The sequence below is a fragment of the Cetorhinus maximus genome, chromosome 13 (genome assembly GCF_964194155.1).
Source record: "Cetorhinus maximus chromosome 13, sCetMax3.hap1.1, whole genome shotgun sequence".
In the NCBI taxonomy this organism is placed as follows: Eukaryota; Metazoa; Chordata; class Chondrichthyes; order Lamniformes; family Cetorhinidae; genus Cetorhinus; species Cetorhinus maximus.
The window spans coordinates 9,239,621-9,258,194 of NC_135891.1; the positions used below are offsets into that span (position 1 = coordinate 9,239,621).

The 18,574-nt window shown below is 42.7% G+C and overlaps 1 protein-coding gene across 3 annotated transcripts in view; it reads right to left on the reverse strand.

Annotated features, from left to right (window-relative positions):
- The window catches only part of tbc1d20 (TBC1 domain family, member 20), a 47,724-nt gene extending 29,742 nt beyond the window's left edge, over positions 1–17,982 (reverse strand). The window contains exons 1-2 of one of the 3 annotated variants that reach the window (XM_078554885.1): positions 17,686–17,982; positions 348–533 (exon numbers count right to left, since the gene is read on the reverse strand). In XM_078554885.1, coding sequence (XP_078411011.1) covers positions 348–533; positions 17,686–17,737 — 238 coding nt within the window. In that variant the 5' untranslated portion in view covers positions 17,738–17,982. The remainder of the gene's footprint in view (positions 1–347; positions 534–17,685) is intronic. The other 2 variants (XM_078554887.1, XM_078554886.1) reach the window with 2 other exon arrangements.
- Positions 17,983–18,574: the final 592 nt, after the last annotated feature.

The window sequence follows — 18,574 nt, forward strand, 5'->3', positions numbered from 1 at the left end:
ATTGCAGTAGGATTGGAGCTGTGGAAATGTGGGAATGGATTTGGGAGACAGAGATACATTCCAAAGATTTTGGGGAGGAAAATGAGGTTGGGGATGGAGCACAGTGGTTTGCAAGGACAAAGTGCCCTCTGTAAATGTTTAATAAAGATGCATATTTAATTTAAACCAATTCACAATAAGTATTGCTACCCTAAGCTTGTGACCATGGCAACTAATTGGCCTGTAGCCTTAATTTCAAGTCCATGTCAGCTCTAATCTTTAGAGATCTTACTGTTGCAACAATAGCTCAAGATAACAAAGTATCTCAATACTAGATTCTGATCAAATACACAGGACGCAAGTAGTACCTGGTTTGGGAGCTAGATCATGTATGTTTATGTTAAGCAGCTTTGGCCACACTTTGCAACGAATTTCATCTGTCAGAAGACCACCTTCACTGATTGCCATTCTCCTCAATGCAGCCACATCCACTGGAGAGCTGTTTAAGGCCTGGACGATTTCTGCTACCTTTCGTTTTCTTTTTGATTCATTATCTGATGGGAAATACAAAGTACAATGTCACTTCATAATTAATTTGAATTTATTTTGTCTCTTCTCCATTCTGTGTATTTTCTCCAAATTCTGATTTCCTATCCAATTCCCCCTGTAGAGAAATAATTGTATCTGCCCTAGCATTTGAGAGGTCATAATTTCACCATGTTCTACAATGCTGAAATTTAGCAATGCATTCCGACCACCTCCAGATCAATTGTTTCAATATTTTTCTTGTACATACCTACATTGGTTTTGAGACCTGTCCAAAAGTCCAACCAATGAAATGAATAGATCTACTCAAGGATGTGAAGGACCACTCCCCACAACTAACATCAGTGGAACAGCAGAGAAAATACCACCAAAACGGCAGCTTTCATTGAGGTTACAAAATTACGTTTTCTTGTTTGTAAACAGTAAGTTAAATTCCCTTCCGCCTACCCCACAATAAAGAAGAGCACTTTGAATAAAAAGCAACCTCTCTAGACTTTCCTTACTCTTTACGGTAAAAAAAAATCCTATCTAATAGATTAAAACAACCCCTGCTAGACGCTGTCTCTTTCCAGGTATGAGCTATTTCAGGATTGGAAAATGTAACTAGCAGAGTGCCAGCTGGAAAAATTCACAAATCAGTGTCAGGTTACCTTTGCCAGGTAAGATACCACAGCACAAAATTTAGGATAAAACTGCTTCTACAGTGTGTCCTAATTTCTAATTTAAGGGCAACGTATTTTGACATTGCCATTTCCCCAATTGTGTCTAAAGACATTTCATCTTTGGCCCAATAAGAATACTGCACAACTTTCTCAGTGCAACTGACAGACCACTTAATACCATTTCATGTTTTGAGAAACAAACTGCAGATTTGCACACATTACAAGATTTGCACACATTACAAGATTTGCACACATTACAAGATTTGCACACATTACAAGATTTGCACACATTACAAGATTTGCACACATTACAAGATTTGCACACATTACAAGATTTGCACACATTACAAATTGAGCTGAGATCATTACTATAAACTTTACTTTAAATCTTTAGTGTTGATAAAAATACAAGTTTTCATTAGATTTAATCTAAGGCCAGGTTAAAATCAGAGGAGTTATTTTACAAATTTGCTTCCTTGACCTAGCCAGCACATCTCTTGCAATGGCTTCGCTTCACATGGTCTAACTATGGCCTCCTACTATTCATCTACATGATGCCCCTCCACAACATCAACAATAGAGACGGATTAAATGTATGCATGCTCCTGCTGCTCACCCTCAATTCCACAAACACATTAAGAGGTGACAGTGTGACTGACATGAAACCGTTGAAGAGAGAGCTTGCTAGAAGACCAAAACATGATGTTTGGCTCCTGACAAGACTGAATATTTCACCTCTCAATATCACCTGATCCATCATTACACCACCCTTATCCACAATTTCCAAACCTTCATGATTAGCTTCGCCAAAGCTTTTCTTGCCAAACCCCCGAGTTCCAACATCAATCTCTGCTGCCTTCAGCCTATCCCACAGCACGATCTGCTCCCATGTCCCTGACAAACTTAATTGTTCCTCCAATCCCTCATGCACCAAATTCAAAATTCTTGCCTATAAATCTCTCCACGATCGAGCCCCTACCTTTCTCTGCAATTTGCTTCAGCCCTACATACCAACTACTCTTCCAACCTCCTCAGCAGAACCCTCCATTTCTGCTCTGCCCTCTGTAATAGAATCTTCAATCAACTTCGCTGCACAGTCAGGAACTGTCTCCGTAAACCTCTCGTTGGTCATGCTTTCAAACACTTCCCCAATCTGTTCTACAGCTCAGCATCTAGTTTTGCCTATGAAACTTGTGGGACATTTGATTACATTAAAGATAATACACTACATCACTCTGGTCCATGGTGATTTAAATTTAAAAAGCATTCTGGTAGTGTACTGAGTAATCACAAGGAAACATTCACACCTAAAAGAAAATGTGCTGACAGACACAAATATTAGGATGTTATCAGGGATGAGGGGTTAGTTATAAAAATACACAGAATTAGGGTGTTTTTTCACTGACAGAGAAAGATTTTGAGAAGTTACAATGAGGTAAGTACACTAAACAGCCACATTTAGGGGAGATAGTGGTGTAGTGGTAATGTCACCGGACTAGTAATCAAGAGGTCAGGCTAATGCTCTGGTGACGCGAGTTCAAATCCCACCACGGCAGCTGGTGGAATTCAAATTCAATCAATAAATATGGAATTGAAAGTTAATCTCAGTAATGGTGACCATGAAACTATCATCAATTGTTGTAAAAATACATCTGGTTCCCGAATATCCTTCAGGGAAGAAAATCTGCCATCCTAACCTGGTCTGGCCTGCATATGACTCCAGGCCCAGAGAAATGCGGTTAGCTCTTAACTGCCCTCTGAAATAGCCTAGTAAGCCGGGTCAAGGGCAATTAGGGATGGGCAACAAATGCTGGTGACATCCAATTCCCATGAAAGAATAAAGAAAAAACTAAAATTTAAGGCAACCACAAAATGACTGTTATTACCTATTCAAGGCAATTGACAAAAGAAGCAACGGAGAGATGAAAAACTATTTTACGCAACGAGTCGTTAGGATCCTGCATGTTTGAGGGTGGGATTTTCCGCACCCGCCCACTGCCGGGGTCGTCCGGTCCTGCCGCAAATCAGTGGGCTTCTAGCTGGGGCACCGCCTCACCCACGGCGGGGTCAGGAAATCCTGGCCCAAGAGCGTGGTAGAGGTAGATTCAATATTGGCCTTCAAAAGGAATTAGATACTTATCTGAAGAGAAAATTCATGCAGGGATACAGGAAAAAGGCAGGGGAGTGGTACAGAAAGCTGGCATGGACACGACTGGCTGAATGGCCTCCTTCTGTGCAGTAAACATTCAATAATTATGTACGAAGCGGAGTCCAAAAATTAATTTTAAAAGGTATTAGATAGCTATTTGAAAAAGGAATATTAACGCATACAGGAAATGTGCAGTACAATGGGATTGGGCAGGATGGCTCAATAGAAAAACACCTGCACAGATGTTCTGGGCCAAAAAGGTCCACTTCCATGTTTTAACATCCTATGATTCTAAGTAAATGACATGCCAAGATAAAATCAAGTAAAACACAATCAGTTGATTATTTGTTGCACCAACATGTCAGAAATGCAAAATCTTTCTAGTTTAGCCGTTTCTTTATAGATTTTCAAACACAAGGGCCTTGAGGTTCTGAGAGGTGTGCTGAAATTCACCCAAAATTGGTCAAACCAGCACACAAGATCATGGAATTTCAGGCGCAACTTAAGTCTAGCACAATTTGTGTTTCCACTATCTTTCTCATTGGTTCAAAACACTGGAAACCAGCCCAATCTGCACAATAGGCAAGCCCTCAGAGAGAATTAGTCACAGAGTCATAGGTCGTTACAGCATAGGTGGTCATTCAGCCCATCAAGTCCATGCTGCCTCCAATCAGTCCTATTCCCCACTCCTCAGTAGCCCTGCAAGTTATTTCCCTCATTCAATTCAATTTCCTTCTGAAATCATTGAGCGTCTCCACCTCCACTACTCCCATTGGCAGCAAGTTCCAGGTCATTACCACTCACTGTGTAAAAAAAGTTCTCCTCACATCCCCTCTGTATCTCTTGCCCAAAACCATAAATCTATGTCCCTTGGTCCATGTACTATCAACTGATGGGATCATTTTTACTTCATATAACGCAAAGGCATAATCTTGTATATCTCTATCATGTCTCCCTTCAACCTCCTTTGCTCTAAGGAGTAACCCCAACTCCGCCAGCCTAACATTGTAGCCAAATTCACTCATCCCTGGAACAATTCTGGTAAATCTCCTCTGCACCCTCTCAAGAACCCTCACATTTTTCCCCAAAGTGTGGTAACCAAAACTGGATGCAATACTTTAGTTGTGATCTAACCAAAGCTTCATAAAATGTTTAGCATCTTCCCTGCTTCTGTGCTCAATGTCTCTATTTATGAAGCCTAAGATCCCAGATGCTTTGATAACTACTCTCTTAATATGTCATGCCCCCTTCATAGATCTATGCACATGAAGACCCTGGTCGCTCTATCCCTGCTCACTCTTTAGAACTGTGCCAAGAAGTATGTATTACCTCTCCTTATCCATTTTGCCAAAATGCATCACCCCTCAATTCTCTATTCAATTCCATCTGTCACTTTAATAAAAGCAAAATACTGGATGCTGGAAATCTGAAATAAAAAGAAAGTGCTGGAAATACTCAGCAAGTATGGCAGCATCTTTGAAGAGAGAAACAGAGTTAATGTCATGGGTCGAATATGACACTTCTTCAATTCTGAGGGTCCAGTCAGTGAGGGAAGGACTTTGGAAGTTCAAACAGTGAGGGAAAGGCTGCGAAGTTCCGGACAGTGAGGGAGGGACTTCAGGGGTTCAAACAGTGAGGGAGAGACTGCGAAGGTCAGGTCAGTGAGGGAGGGACTTCGGTCATCCGTGAGCGTGGCTGCCATCCGTGAGCAAGGCTGCCATCCGTGAGCAAGGCTGCCATCCGTGAGCAAGGCTGCCATCCGTGAGCAAGGCTGCCATCCGTGAGCAAGGCTGCCATCCGTGAGCAAGGCTGCCATCCGTGAGCAAGGCTGCCATCCGTGAGCAAGTCAGGTGGCTGGCAGCTGACATCCAGACAACAGAGCTCACACTGTGTAGAGGTACAACAGTGCAGCTTTTATTTCCCCTGTTGATGGTACATACTTTAACATCACCATGTATTAAATTTTTCTTAAGTCATATATTTAACAATAACATACCATAACTTAATAAAGTTTCTTCTGCTTTTTAATTGTATTTAACAAAATTTTATTTGAAAGATTCAGCCTCTCCCAAAGCTTGTTCATTTCAGTTAGGATTAACAAGTTAATTCAAAAACTTAAAGCAATGCTCAAATAAAAACCTCAATGGCCCTGCATTTCTCTGAGCAAATTCTGCAGATGAAGAGACTCCCAAGTACAACTTATGGGCTCAACTCAACTATATGATGACAGCTGGGGGTCAGCACCCCCAAGCTCGAATGGGCAGAGTTCCCAGTCTTGATCATTATCCACTGTCAACTTTTAGATCGAGCTTGCCCTGGACAAACAGTTTTTTCTCTCCCCATTAACCCCAGGTTCCCTGAAGGCAATGACTGGCAAGAACTCCTTTCAGGCTGTTGTGCACCCTTGGCCTGAAGGCCTCTCTCAGACCCATTTGTGTGAGTTTAAGGGTGGTGCGAGGGGACAGTTTTGCTGAACTTGTGTGCCAAACTAACTTTCTTGGTTGTAAAGCATTGGATAGTAAAGCCTTTCCCCTTCTTGTGCCCTAACCTCTGAATTCTGTAAAGCTGCTTAGCTTTATTGACCAGGAAGGAAAGTTGAAAATGGCTGCATTACTGAAAATTAGCATCAACAATTGCACTGACAGAAGACAGTGTTCAATTTGTAATTTTGTTTCAGCAAACCGTGCATAATGAAACAAAAATACAAATTTTAGAAAAACTTAAATTAAATTGGAGATTGTGGCTGCCAACATGTTTGTAGAAATCAGTTACAGTGATTCAAATTTCTCATGTACGTAACAGCAATTTGTATTTATAAAAGGGCTTTAATGTAATAAAATGTCCTAAGTTGCTTCCTGTCCTGCTTGGAGCGACTCATACCAGGAGATATGCTGTCATAAGGGGAGGTGATGGCATAGTGGTATTGTCGCTGGACTAGTAATCCAGACACCCAGGGTAAAGCTCTAGGAACCAGGGTTCAAATCAGCCACGGCTGATGGTGGAATTTGAATTCAATAAAAATCTGAAATTAAAAGGTCTAATGATGTCAATTGTTGTGAAAACCCATCTGGTTTTCTGGTTTCCTTTAGGGAAGGAAATCTTACCTGGTCTGCGGTTGACTCTTAATTAGGGATGGGCAATAAATGCTGGCATAGCCAGTGAAGCCCACATCCCATGAATGAATAAAAAAATGTGGAGGCATTGCTTAACCAGAAGCCAATGTAGGTCAGTGAGCATGGAGATGATAGATAGTAGTAACTGAAAGTCACACTCACTGATCAGTGTTTTGGCGAGTCGTATAACTAGGGCAGCAAACTAAAAAGTTAGTGGTGGGGACGGTGGGCAGGTGGAGATTTGGGTGTTGGCAACCAGATTGCAGCAGGAAGGGACAGGGAGTACAAACTTAAGAGTACACCAGCAGATAAGGCAGGAGATTGTAAAAAGGAAGAGATAAAGGCCCTGTATCTGAATGCATGCAGCATTTGTGACAAAATGGATGAATTGTTAGCACAGATAGAAATAAATATGTATGACCTGATAGCCATTACAGTGATATGGCTGCATGGCAACCAAGGTTGGGACCTAAATATTCAAGAGTGCATGACATTACAGAAGGATAGGAAGTTAGGAAAAGCTGGCTTTGCTAATTAAGGATGACATTAATACAATAGAGAGGGATGACTTGAGCTTGAAACAGCAAGATATAGAATCAGTTTGGGTAGAGATAAGAAATAGGATAGGTGAAAGGTCACATGTGGGAGTAGTTTATACGCTCCTAACAGTAGTTACACTGTAGAACAGAGTATATAGGAAGAAATAATTAGGATATACAAGAAAGGTACTTGCAATAATCATGGGTGACTTCATCTACGTGCAGATTGGATGAATCAGATTGGCAAAGTTAGCCTGGAAAGTGAGTTCATTGATTGTATTCAGGACAATTTCTTAGAGCAGTGCATTCTGGAGCCAACCAGGGAGCAGGCTGTTCTAGGTCTGGTGTTGTGCAATGAGACAGGATTAATTAACAACCTCATGGAAAAAAGGAGCTTCTAGGCAACAGTGATCATAGCATGATAGAATTTCACATTCAGTTTGAAGGGGAGAAGTGTGGGTCTAAGGCTAGTGTTTTAAAGCAAAATAAAGGTAACTATAAGGGTATGGTGACAGAGCTGGCTAAAGTGAACGGGAAAACTAGTTTAAAAGGTAGGATCATTGAGATGCAGTGGCAGACTTTTAAGGAGCTATTTATTAATTCTCAATGAGGAAGAAAGTTCTTTGAAAGGATGCAACATCTGTGGCTAAATAAGGAAGTTAAGGATAGTATCAAATTGAAAGAAAAACTACAAATCTACAAAGGTTAGGAATAGATCAGAAGATTGGACTGATTCTAAGAACAAGCAAAGAATGGCTAAAAAAAAAAGATAAAGTAGAGGGAAAGCTAGCTAGTAATATAAAAAGATAGTAGGAGTTTCTACAGGTATTTAAATAGGATAAGAGTAACTAAAACTACTGTTGTCCTCGAGAGAGAGGGTGTCTGGGGAATTGATGATAGAAAACAAGGAAATGGCAGAGGCATTTTGTGTCTGTCTTCACAGTAGAAGACTTAGAAAACTTCCCAAAGATACTTGAAAATCAAGCGGTGAAGGAGAAGGAGAAACTTAAAACAATCACCATCACCAGAGAAAAGCTGCTGGGAAAACTATTAGACCTAAAGACTGACAAGTCCTCGGGGCCAGATGACCTGCATCCTAGGATCTTAAAAGAAGTGGCTGCAGGGACAGTAGCAGCTCCAATATAATCTTCCAAAATTCCTTAGATTCTGGAAGGGTGCCAGCAAATTGCAAAGTAGCAAATATATTAGCTTTATTCAAGAAAGGAGGGAGACAGAAAGCAGGAAACTATAGGCCAGCTAGGGAAATTGCTAGAATCCATTATTAAGAAGGTTATAGCAGAATATTTAGAAAGTCATAATGTGATCAGGCAGAGTCAGCATGGTTTTGTGAAATTGTGTTTAACTAATTTATTAGAATTTTTTGAGGAAGCAACAAGCAAGGTGGATAAAGGGAACCTGTAGATGTGGTGTACTTGGATTTCCAAAAGGCATTAAGGTGCCACAAAGGTTACCATACAAGAGCACATGGTGTCAGGGGTAGTGTATTGGCATGGAAAAGGATTGGTTAGCTAACAGGTAGCAGAGAGTAGGGATAAATGGTGGGTCTTCTTCAGGTTGGTAAGCTGCAACTAGTGGAGTGCCACAGGGATCAGTGCTGGGGCCTTAGCTATTTACAATCTATATCAATGACTTGGATGAAGGGACCAAATGTATGATAAAATAATTTGCCAATGACACGAAGATAGGTAGAAAAATAAGTTGTCAAGAGGAGTTGAAGAGTCTGCAAAGGGATAGAGGTATGTTAAGTGAATGGGCAAAAATTTGGCATGTAATGTGGGAAAATGTAAACTTGTTCACTTTAGCAGAAAGAATAGAAAAGCAGTATACTGTTTAAATGGAGAGAGCGTGCAGAACTTGGTGGTACAGAGGGATCTGGGTGTCTTGGTACATGAATCACAAAAAGTTAGTATGCAAGTACAGCAAGTGGATTAGGAAGGCAAATGGAATGTCGGTGTTTATTGCAAGGGGAATGAGATTTAAAAATAGGGAGGTTTTACTGCAGCTGTATAGGACCTTGGTGAGGCCATATCTGGAGTACTGTGTAGTTTTGGTCTCCTTATTTGAAAAAGGATACAATTGCATTAGAAGCAGTTCAGGAGGAGGTTCACTCGACTCATCTCAGGGAAGAAGGGCTTATCCTATGAAGAAAGGTTGAACAGGTTGGGCAAATACCCACTGGAGTTTAAAAGAATGAGAGGAGATCTTGTTGAAACATATAAGATCCTGAGGGGACTTGATAGGGTAGATACTGGGAAGATGTTTCCTTTTGTGGGGAAGACTAGAACTAGGGAACACAGTTTAGGAATAAAAGCAAAACACTGCGGATGCTGGAAATCCAAAACAAAAACAAAAATACCTGGAAAAACTCAGCAGGTCTGGCGGCATCTGTGGAGAGGAACACAGTTAACGTTTCAAGTCCGAATGACCCTTCAACAGAACTAAGTAAAAATAGAAGGGAGGTGAAATATAAGCTGGTTTAAGGGAGGGGTAGGACAAGTAGAGCTGGACAGAGGGCCAGTGATAGGTGAAGCTAACCAAAAGATGTCACAGACAAAAGGTCAAAGAGGTGTTGAAGGTGGTGATATTATCTAAGGAATGTGCTAATTAAGGGTAGAAAGCAGGACAAGCAAGGTGCAGATAGTCCTAGTGGGGGTGGGGTGGGGTGAAGGAATCAAAAAAGGCTAAAAGGTAGAGATAAAACAATGGATGGAAATACATTTAAAAATAATGGAAATAGGTGGGAAAAGAAAAATCTATACAAATTATTGGAAAAAAAGTGGGGGGGAAATCGGAAAGGGGGTGGGGATGGAGGAGAGAGTTCATGATCTAAAATTGTTGAACTCAATATTCAGTCCGGAAGGCTGTAAAGTGCCTAGTCGGAAGATGAGGTGCTGTTCCTCCAGTTTGCGTTAAGCTTCACTGGAACAATGCAGCAAGCCAAGGACGGACATGTGGGCACGAGAGCAGGGTAGAGTGTTGAAATGGCAAGCGACAGGGAGGTCTGGGTAATGCTTGCGGACAGACCGCAGGTGTTCTGCAAAGCGGTCACCCAGTCTGCGTTTGGTCTCTCCAATGTAGAGGAAGCCACATTGGGAGCGACAAATGCAGTAGACTAAATTGAGGGAAGTGCAAGTGAAATGCTGCTTCACTTGAAAGGAGTGTTTGGGCCCTTGGACGGTGAGAGGGGAAGTAAAGGGGCAGGTGTTGCACCTTCTGTGGTTGCATGGGAAGGTGCCGTGGGAGGGGGTTGAGGTGTAGGGGGTGATGGAGGAGTGGACCAGAGTGTCCCGGAGGGAACGATCCCTGCGGAATGCCGCCGGGGGGGGTGAAGGGAAGATGTGTTTGGTGGTGGCATCATGCTGGAGTTGGCGGAAATGGCGCAGGATGATCCTTCGAATGCGGAGGCTGGTGGGGTGATAAGTGAGGACAAGGGGGACCCTATCATGTTTCTGGGAGGGAGAGGAAGGAGTGAGGGCGGATGCGCGGAAGATGGGCCAGACACGGTTTAGGGCCCTGTCAACCACCGTGGGTGGAAAACTTCAGTTAAGGAAGAAGGAAGACATGTCAGAGGAACTGTTTTTGCAAGTGGTATCATCAGAACAGATGCGACAGAGGCGAAGGAACTGAGAGAATGGGGTGGAGTCATTACAGGAAGTGGGGTGTGAGGAGTTGTAGTCGAGGTAGCTGTGGGAGTTAGTAGGCTTGTAATGGATATTGGTGGACAGTCTATCACCAGAAATTGAGACAGAGAGGTCAAGGAAGGGAAAGGAAGTGTCAGAAATGGACCATGTGAAAATGATGGAGGGGTGGAAATTGGAAGCAAAATTAATAAATTTTTCCAGGTCCAGACGAGAGCATGAAGCAGCACCGAAGTAATCATCGATGTACCGGACAAAGAGTTGTGGGAGGGGGCCGGAGTAGGACTGGAACAAGGAATGTTCCACATACCCCATAAAGGGACAGGAATAGCTGGGGCCCATACGGGTACCCATAGCCACACCTTTTATTTGGAGGAAGTGAGAAGAGTTTAAGGAGAAATTGTTCAGTGTGAGAACAAGTTCAGCCAGACGGAGGAGAGTAGTGGTGGATGGGGATTGTTCGAGGAAGAAGCGGAGAGCCATCAGACCATTCCGGTGGGGGATGGAGGTGTAGAGGGATTGGACGTCCATGGTGAAGAGGAGGCGGTTGGGGCCAGGGAACTGGAAATTGTTGATATGATGTAGGGTGTTAGAGGAATCCTTGGCTTGCTGCATTGTTCCAGTGAAGCTCAACGCAAACTGGAGGAACAGCACCTCATCTTCCGACTAGGCACTTTACAGCCTTCTAGACTGAATATTGAGTTCAACAATTTTAGATCATGAACTCTCTCCTCCAACCCCACCCCTTTCCGATTTCCCGCCCTTTTTTTCCAATAATTTATATAGATTTTTCTTTTCCCATCTATTTCCATTATTTTTAAATGTATTTCCATCCATTGTTTTATCTCTACCTTTTAGCCTTTTTTGATTCCTTCACCCCACCCCACCCCCACTCGGGCTATCTGCACCTTGCTTGTCCTGCTTTCTACCCTTAATTAGCACATTCCTTAGATAATATCACCACCTTCAACACCTCTTTGACCTTTTGTCTGTGACATCTTTTGGTTAGCTCCACCTATCACTGGCCCTCTGTCCAGCTCTACTTGTCCCACCCCTCCCTTAAACCAGCTTATATTTCACCTCTCTTCTATTTTTACTTAGTTCTGTTGAAGGGTCATTCGGACTCGAAACGTTAACTGTGTTCCTCTCCACAGATGCTGCCAGACCTGCTGAGTTTTTCCAGGTATTACAGTTTAAGAATAAGTGGTCTCCCTTTTAAGACGGAGATTAGTTTTTTTCTCTCAGAGGGTCGTTAGTCTGTGGAATTCTCTTGCCCAGAGAGCAGTATTCAAGGCAGAGTTAGACAGATTTTTGACTGACAAGAGGCTCAAGGGTTATTTGTGGGGGTGGGGTGGGGGTGCAGACAGAAAAGTGGAGTTGAGACCACGACCAGATCAGCCATGATCTTATTGATGACAGAGCAGGCTCAAAGGGCCGAATAACCTACACCTGTTCCTAAGTCCAATGCGCCTATAGAGGATACAATGTGGGAGGCCAGCTAGGAGTGTATTAGAATAGTCAAATCTAGAAGTAACAAGGGCATAGATGAAGGGTGCAGCAGCAAATGAGCTGAGGCAAGGGTGGAGATGGGAAATGTTACAGAGATGGGGACAGGAAAGCTTAGTGATGGTAGATATGTGGTTGGAAGCTCATCTTGGGGTCAGCCTCAGGAATTAAATCGGTGGCTAGGGAATGGAGTTTGTCATGGGGACTGAAGACAATGGCTTCAGCCCTCCCAATATTTAACTAGAGGAAATTTCTGATCATCTAGTACTGGGTGTCAAATAAGCGGAGACAGTGGAGGGAATGAGGCGATGGTAAGGTAGAGCTGGGTGTTTTCAGTGTAAATGTGGAAACTGGCATGTTTATTATACATTACAATTGACGTAAAACCTCATTTAAGTTTGTGATTTACAACATCTGCCTTTGTCACTGCAATTTGTTCAACTGTCTAAGCTGAGCTACAAAATAAATTAAATTCAGCATGGAAGATCATGGCCTGCAGTTTCCTCCAAATGGACACAATTGGGAAGTTAGACCCAAAAATGCCCCCATTGCTAACACCCATTTTGTCAATGTCAAGTTACTCCCAAGTATTTTACCAATCTGATTAGGCTTGATCAAAATTTAAAATAAACATAAATCAGGTAAAAGAACCAGAGCCTAAGGAAAGCACCAAGTCTACACCATAAATTTTCATAATTAAAGAAGAAATACAAGTTTCAACTCCTTTAACCATCATTCATTCAGCTATTAACAATCTATATTAATGACTTAGGTGAAGAGACAGAGAATAATGTATCCACGTTTGCTGAAGGTACCAAGTTAGTTGGAAAGGTAAGCTGTGGGGAGGACACAGAGAGGCAACAAAGAGATATAGACAGGTTAGGTGAGTGGGCACCAAGATGGTAACATAAGGAAATTTGAAGTTATTTGCTTGGGTCGTAAGAATAACAAAGCAGAATATTTTTTTAAAGGTGAGAAACTTGTAAGTGTCGATATTCAAAGGAACTTGGGTGTGCTGGTACAAGGAACGCAAAAAGTTAGCATGCAGGTGCAGCAAGCAATTAGAAAGACAAGGTTGGCCTTTACTGCAAGGGGATTGGAGTACAATAATAAAAGTCTTCCTACTATTGCACAGATTTTGATGAGACCGTATCTGGAGTGCTGCGTGCAGTTTTGGTCTCCATATTTAAGAAAGGATATTCTTGCATCGGAGGCGGTGCAGCAAAGGTTCACTAGATTAGTCCCTGGGATGAGGGGGTTGTCCTGTGCTGAGAGGCTGAGTAAATTGGGCCTATTTTCTCAGAAGTTTAAAAGAATGAGAGGCGATCTCACTGAAACCTACAAAATTCTGAAGGAGCTTGCTAGGGTGGATACTGAGAGATTGTTTCCATTGGTATGAGGATCTAAAACATGGGGTAGGGGAGCACAATCACAGAAAAGGGGGCTGATTATTTGAGACTGAGATGAGGAGAAATTACTTCACTCAAAGGGTTGCGAATCTTTGGAATTCTCCCTCCAGAGGGTTGTGGATGCTCCATTATTGAATAAATTTAAGGCTAGGATAGAGATTTTTGGAGATTAAAGGATATGGGGAGCGGGCAGGAAAATGGAGTTGAAGCCCAAGATCAGCCATAATCGTATTGAATGGCGCAGCAGGCTTGATGCGCTGTGTGGTCTACTCCTGCTCCTATTTCTTATGCTCTTAAGATGGACAGATAAAAATAGGTCATGTTCTGGTGTAAGTATTTACCTCATCCTGTTATACTAACTGCATTAAACGCTGAAATGTTGAAATGCTGAGGTCACTTTAGTGATTTGATACAAATGCATTGGTCCACAGTCTTGATGGTAATAGAAGGTAAACAAAGGAAAAACTAATGTTTCTACACACTTGAGGTCTAATAATTCCACCCATTTGAAGTAGCCTAGAACCATTTGCATTCACTACAGATAATAAAAAATGCTATAATTACATGATTCCTTGTCACTAAAAAAATTTCCGTACTTTTTATCTTCAGCCATGCTCACCCCTGGGTGACCCCAAGTTTACATAGGGTAGAATGTGGGAGCCCAGTCAGGAGTGCATTGGAGTAGTTCAGTCTAGAGGTAACAAAGGCATGAATGAGGGTTTCAGCAGCAGATGAGCAGAGACGGGGCGAAGTCGAGTGATGTTATGGAGGTGGAAATGGGTGGTCTTGAGGGCACAGTTGAGGTTGGAAAGCTTATCTCAGGATGAAATGTGACACCAAAGTTGTGAACAGACTGCAGATGCTGGAAATCCAAACAGCGGATGCTGGAAATCCAAAACAAAAACAGAAACAGAAACAACTGGAAAAACTCAGCAGATCTGGCAGCATCGGCGGAGAAGAGTACAGCTGACGTTTCGAGTCCTCATGACCCTTCAACAGAACTAAGTAAAAATAGGAAAGGGGTGCGAAAATCTTGACGGAGAGTAGAACAAAACTTCTTCAAGGTAGGCATTTCTTGAAGAGAAGTGGCAGTCAATTAAACACAGAGATAAAAACAAAAAACTGCGGATGCTGGAAATCCAAAACAAAAACAGAAACAGAAATACCTGGAAAAACTCAGCAGGTCCAAGAAATGCCTACCTTGAAGAAGTTTTGTTCTACTCTCCATCAGGATTTTCGCACCCCTCTCCTATTTTTACTTAGTTCTGTTGAAGGGTCATGAGGACTTGAAATGTCAACTGTGCTCTTCTCCACCGATGCTGCCAGACCTGCTGAGTTTTTCCAGGTATTTCTGTTTCTGTTGTGAACAAACTAGCTTAATCTGACACTGTTGCAAGGGAGGAGGATGGAGTCGGTAGCTAAAGAATGGAGTTTGGAGCAGGGACTGAAGACAGTGGCTTCAGTTTTCCCAATATTTAATTGGAGGAAATTTCTGGTCATCCAGTACTGGATCTAAAAGCTCTTAAAATTAAGCTTTTTTAAAAAAAAGGCACAAGGTACGAAGTGGCATCTTTTACATATTTTTCTAAATTCGTAAGAAATTGACTACTGTACATTAGAAATAATGTGCAGAGCCATTTACTAAAGTCATTTTTTAAAAATCTGTGGACTAAACAGTATAATTAAAATGATTTTTTTGTGATAAACCCATTACAGTTGTACAAAGAAAATGGCACCAGGCTACCACTCAAATGAAATAAGGATTTTTTTTGCAATGCAAAACTTCTTTTAAAATTACGTTCTAAAAAGCTGCTCAATTGTGCAGCTCTTCAAAGACACCAAGTTCCCAATTCTAGTCACAATGCACTATGAAGAGACACATCACATGGGAAGCGATTGCTGTTCTCTTAGCAGTTTAAGGAGAAGGGAAGAAAACTGACACCCACCTACCAATCATCTTGGCCAGGGTACACCACAGTAACTGCAGAACCAAACAGGAACTTCAAACAACAAAAGGCTAAGGGCAACCAGAAAAATGAAATTTCATACTCCAGAATGAAATGTTCATTTGATTATAATGTAATGACCGAGAACCAGATCTAAATTTTCTATTTCTAAGTATGCAAATAAATTAATACGCCGAAGAGATGCTAAATTTTCTGCGATGTCCCTTGAGGCATTGTACTGCACTGTATCTAACAAATGCAGACAGTATATGCCAAAGAAATTTAGAAGTTATCTGCAATTTAGAATGTAATCCTTTGCGGAACATCATGTCACAGTACAGCATAGAACTGAACAATGACTTATGTTGTTCAGAGAGAATGACTTTTCACATCCAAGCTCTCAGTTACTAAGGTCGTGCATAGAACTTGCAACTGTGGATCGCTATTTCACTCCGCTTTTGTCTACTAATCCTGCAATGGTGCTTTAACCACTACATAAGAGAACTGAATTCTAAAGCAAAATACTGTGGATGCTGGGAATTCTGAAGAAAAAACAGTTGTTGGTAATACTTAGGTCAGGCAGCATCTGTGGAGAGAAAGTTAACATCGCAGGCTGATGGCCTTTCTTCAAAACAGGTTAGAACAGAAAGGTCATCAACTGGAATGTTAATTCTTGAGTCTCTCCACAAATGCAGCATAGCCTGACCTGCTGAGCATTTTCAGCGTTTTCTGAATTCCAGCGTTATTTTGGGGCACAATGATTCCAGCCCAAATCCAAACGGAAGCAAGTGAAATACACCCATGTAATACGATCCTGAATCAAGTAAACCACCAACTTCTATAAATATCTTCCGACTAGGCACTTTACAGCCTTCCGGACTGAATATTGAGTTCAACAACTTTAGATCTTGAACCCCACCCTTTCCATTTCTTCCCCCTCCCTTTTGTTTTTTCCAATAATTTATATAGATTTTTCTTTTCCCACCTATTTCCATTATTTTTAAATGTATTCCACCCACCGCTTATTTCACCCCACCCCCACTAGAGCTACCCTGCTCTCCACTCTTAATTAGCACATTCTTTTAGATAATATCACCACCTTCAACACCTCTTTGTTCTTTTGTCTGTGACATCTTTTGGTTATCTCCTCCTATCACTGCTTGCCTGTCCCAACAACTACCCCCCCTTCTTCCCCTCCCCCCCCCCTTAAACCAGCTTATATTTCACCCCTTTCCTATTTCTACTTAGTTCTGTTGAAGGGTCATGAGGACTTGAAACGTCAACTTTGCTCTTCTCCGCGGATGCTGCCAGACCTGCCGAGTTTTTCCAGGTATTTTTGTTTTTGTTTTGGATTTCCAGCATCCGCAGTTTTTTAGTTTTTACATCTATAAATATATTAGTGAATCTCAAAGCTCTTCCCCCTGATTCACGATATAACCCCACACTGAAAAGTGCACGGTATGGCAGGTCAGTTCAGTAATGAACCACCCTGTAAGGCTGGCATATTGCAAGTGTCTTACTTTAGAGAAATGCTGGAGGATCTGCCTCAGCTGGATGCCAGGGGCAGTGACACAAATGGGGGGTGGGGGAGGGGTAATTCCAGTGGGGTGGGGCAGTTATCTGTGGGGTTATTTTTCTTTGCCATTCCACTCAGCTAAACCAAACTTGTGAACAGGCAGCTGCAAATTTGGGGCACATGCTTCCCCCCTCCCCCCCAAAAAAAAGTTGTTACAAACGTTTTTAAAAAATTCAGCGAGGTGCCTGCCATCAGCTGATCGCCCTCACCCAGATGTAAATAGGCTGGACTCGACCTAACCCGATAGCTCTCAAGCCCCGCCCACCTCGCAGGGCGACTGGCTGCTCGGGCGCCCGCCTTCCTGAACGGGGCTTCCTGATTGGCGGACAGCCCCATCCATCACGCCAAACGGAATCAAGCTTGCTTGACGCGGCCGCAGGGACGGCCTCTCCCCCTCCACCTCAGCCAACAAGCCCCCCAAAAAAAATGCGGACTGAAAACAAACAGGAGTTCTCTAGAAAAAAAAATGTGTATATATATATATATATATATATACACACGTACACGTAGCTACAAATTGAAGACGTGTATTTATATTCATCTGGAGTGCTTTACCAGGTGTTAAATCCTCCTAAAAAGAGGGAATTTTGTTTTAATTTACCTTGCTTTCCGATCCCGTTTATCGAACTGCTTCGACTTTTCTTCAAATACATTAGCGCAGGGGACTGCTGAGCAGGAGGCGCATTTTAAACCCGGGCTTCGCTGTGTGGGACTCCTTGTAACGGTAGAGTCAGCCTCATGCTGGGCCGGGCGAGCCGAGCCAAGCCAAGCCAGGCCGGGCCGCCGCCACCGCAGTTGTCGTCGTCGCCGCCGTCGCTCTGAGGTTGAGAGCGAGAGAAGAAAAAAATTCCGGGGGTTGGTTTTTTCAGTTGGAAATTTTTTTCTTTCAAATCACAGTGGGGGGGGGCGCACGCGCAGCTGTGTGCGTATGACGTCACCCAGGCCGCCTCCATGGCAACCCTCACGTCCGCTCGTTGTGACGTCGCGCCGTTCAAGACAGCCACGCGCGCGGCGCGCTGGGCTGGCCGGCAGGCGCGGGTGCGCATGCGCATGCGTCACCTGTGCCTCCACTTGTTGGGCAAGTCACTCTGGCATGTTTGTTGAGCCAGAAGGTTCATGTCCCACCTGGTTTTATGTGTTACACAATATAACTTTTAGTTGTTTTTTTTTAAAAAAAGAAAATTAAAAGTTTCAGCCGTACCCAATGGGGGAACTGCAATGAAAACATTAATTAGCATCCATTTCTGGGTGCTGCGCTTTAGAAGGAGGTGAAGGCATTCGAGAGGGTGCAGAAAAGATTCACGAGACTGGGTCCCAGGGATGAGGAACTTCAGTTATGAAGATAGATTGGAGAAGTTAGAACTGTTTTCCTTGAAGAAGATAAGGCCGAGAGGAGACTTGAGAGGGGTATTCGACATCACAAGGTGCCTGGATAGAGTAGATAGGGAGAAACCGCTCCCACTCAAGAGAGGATCGAGAAACCGAGGGCA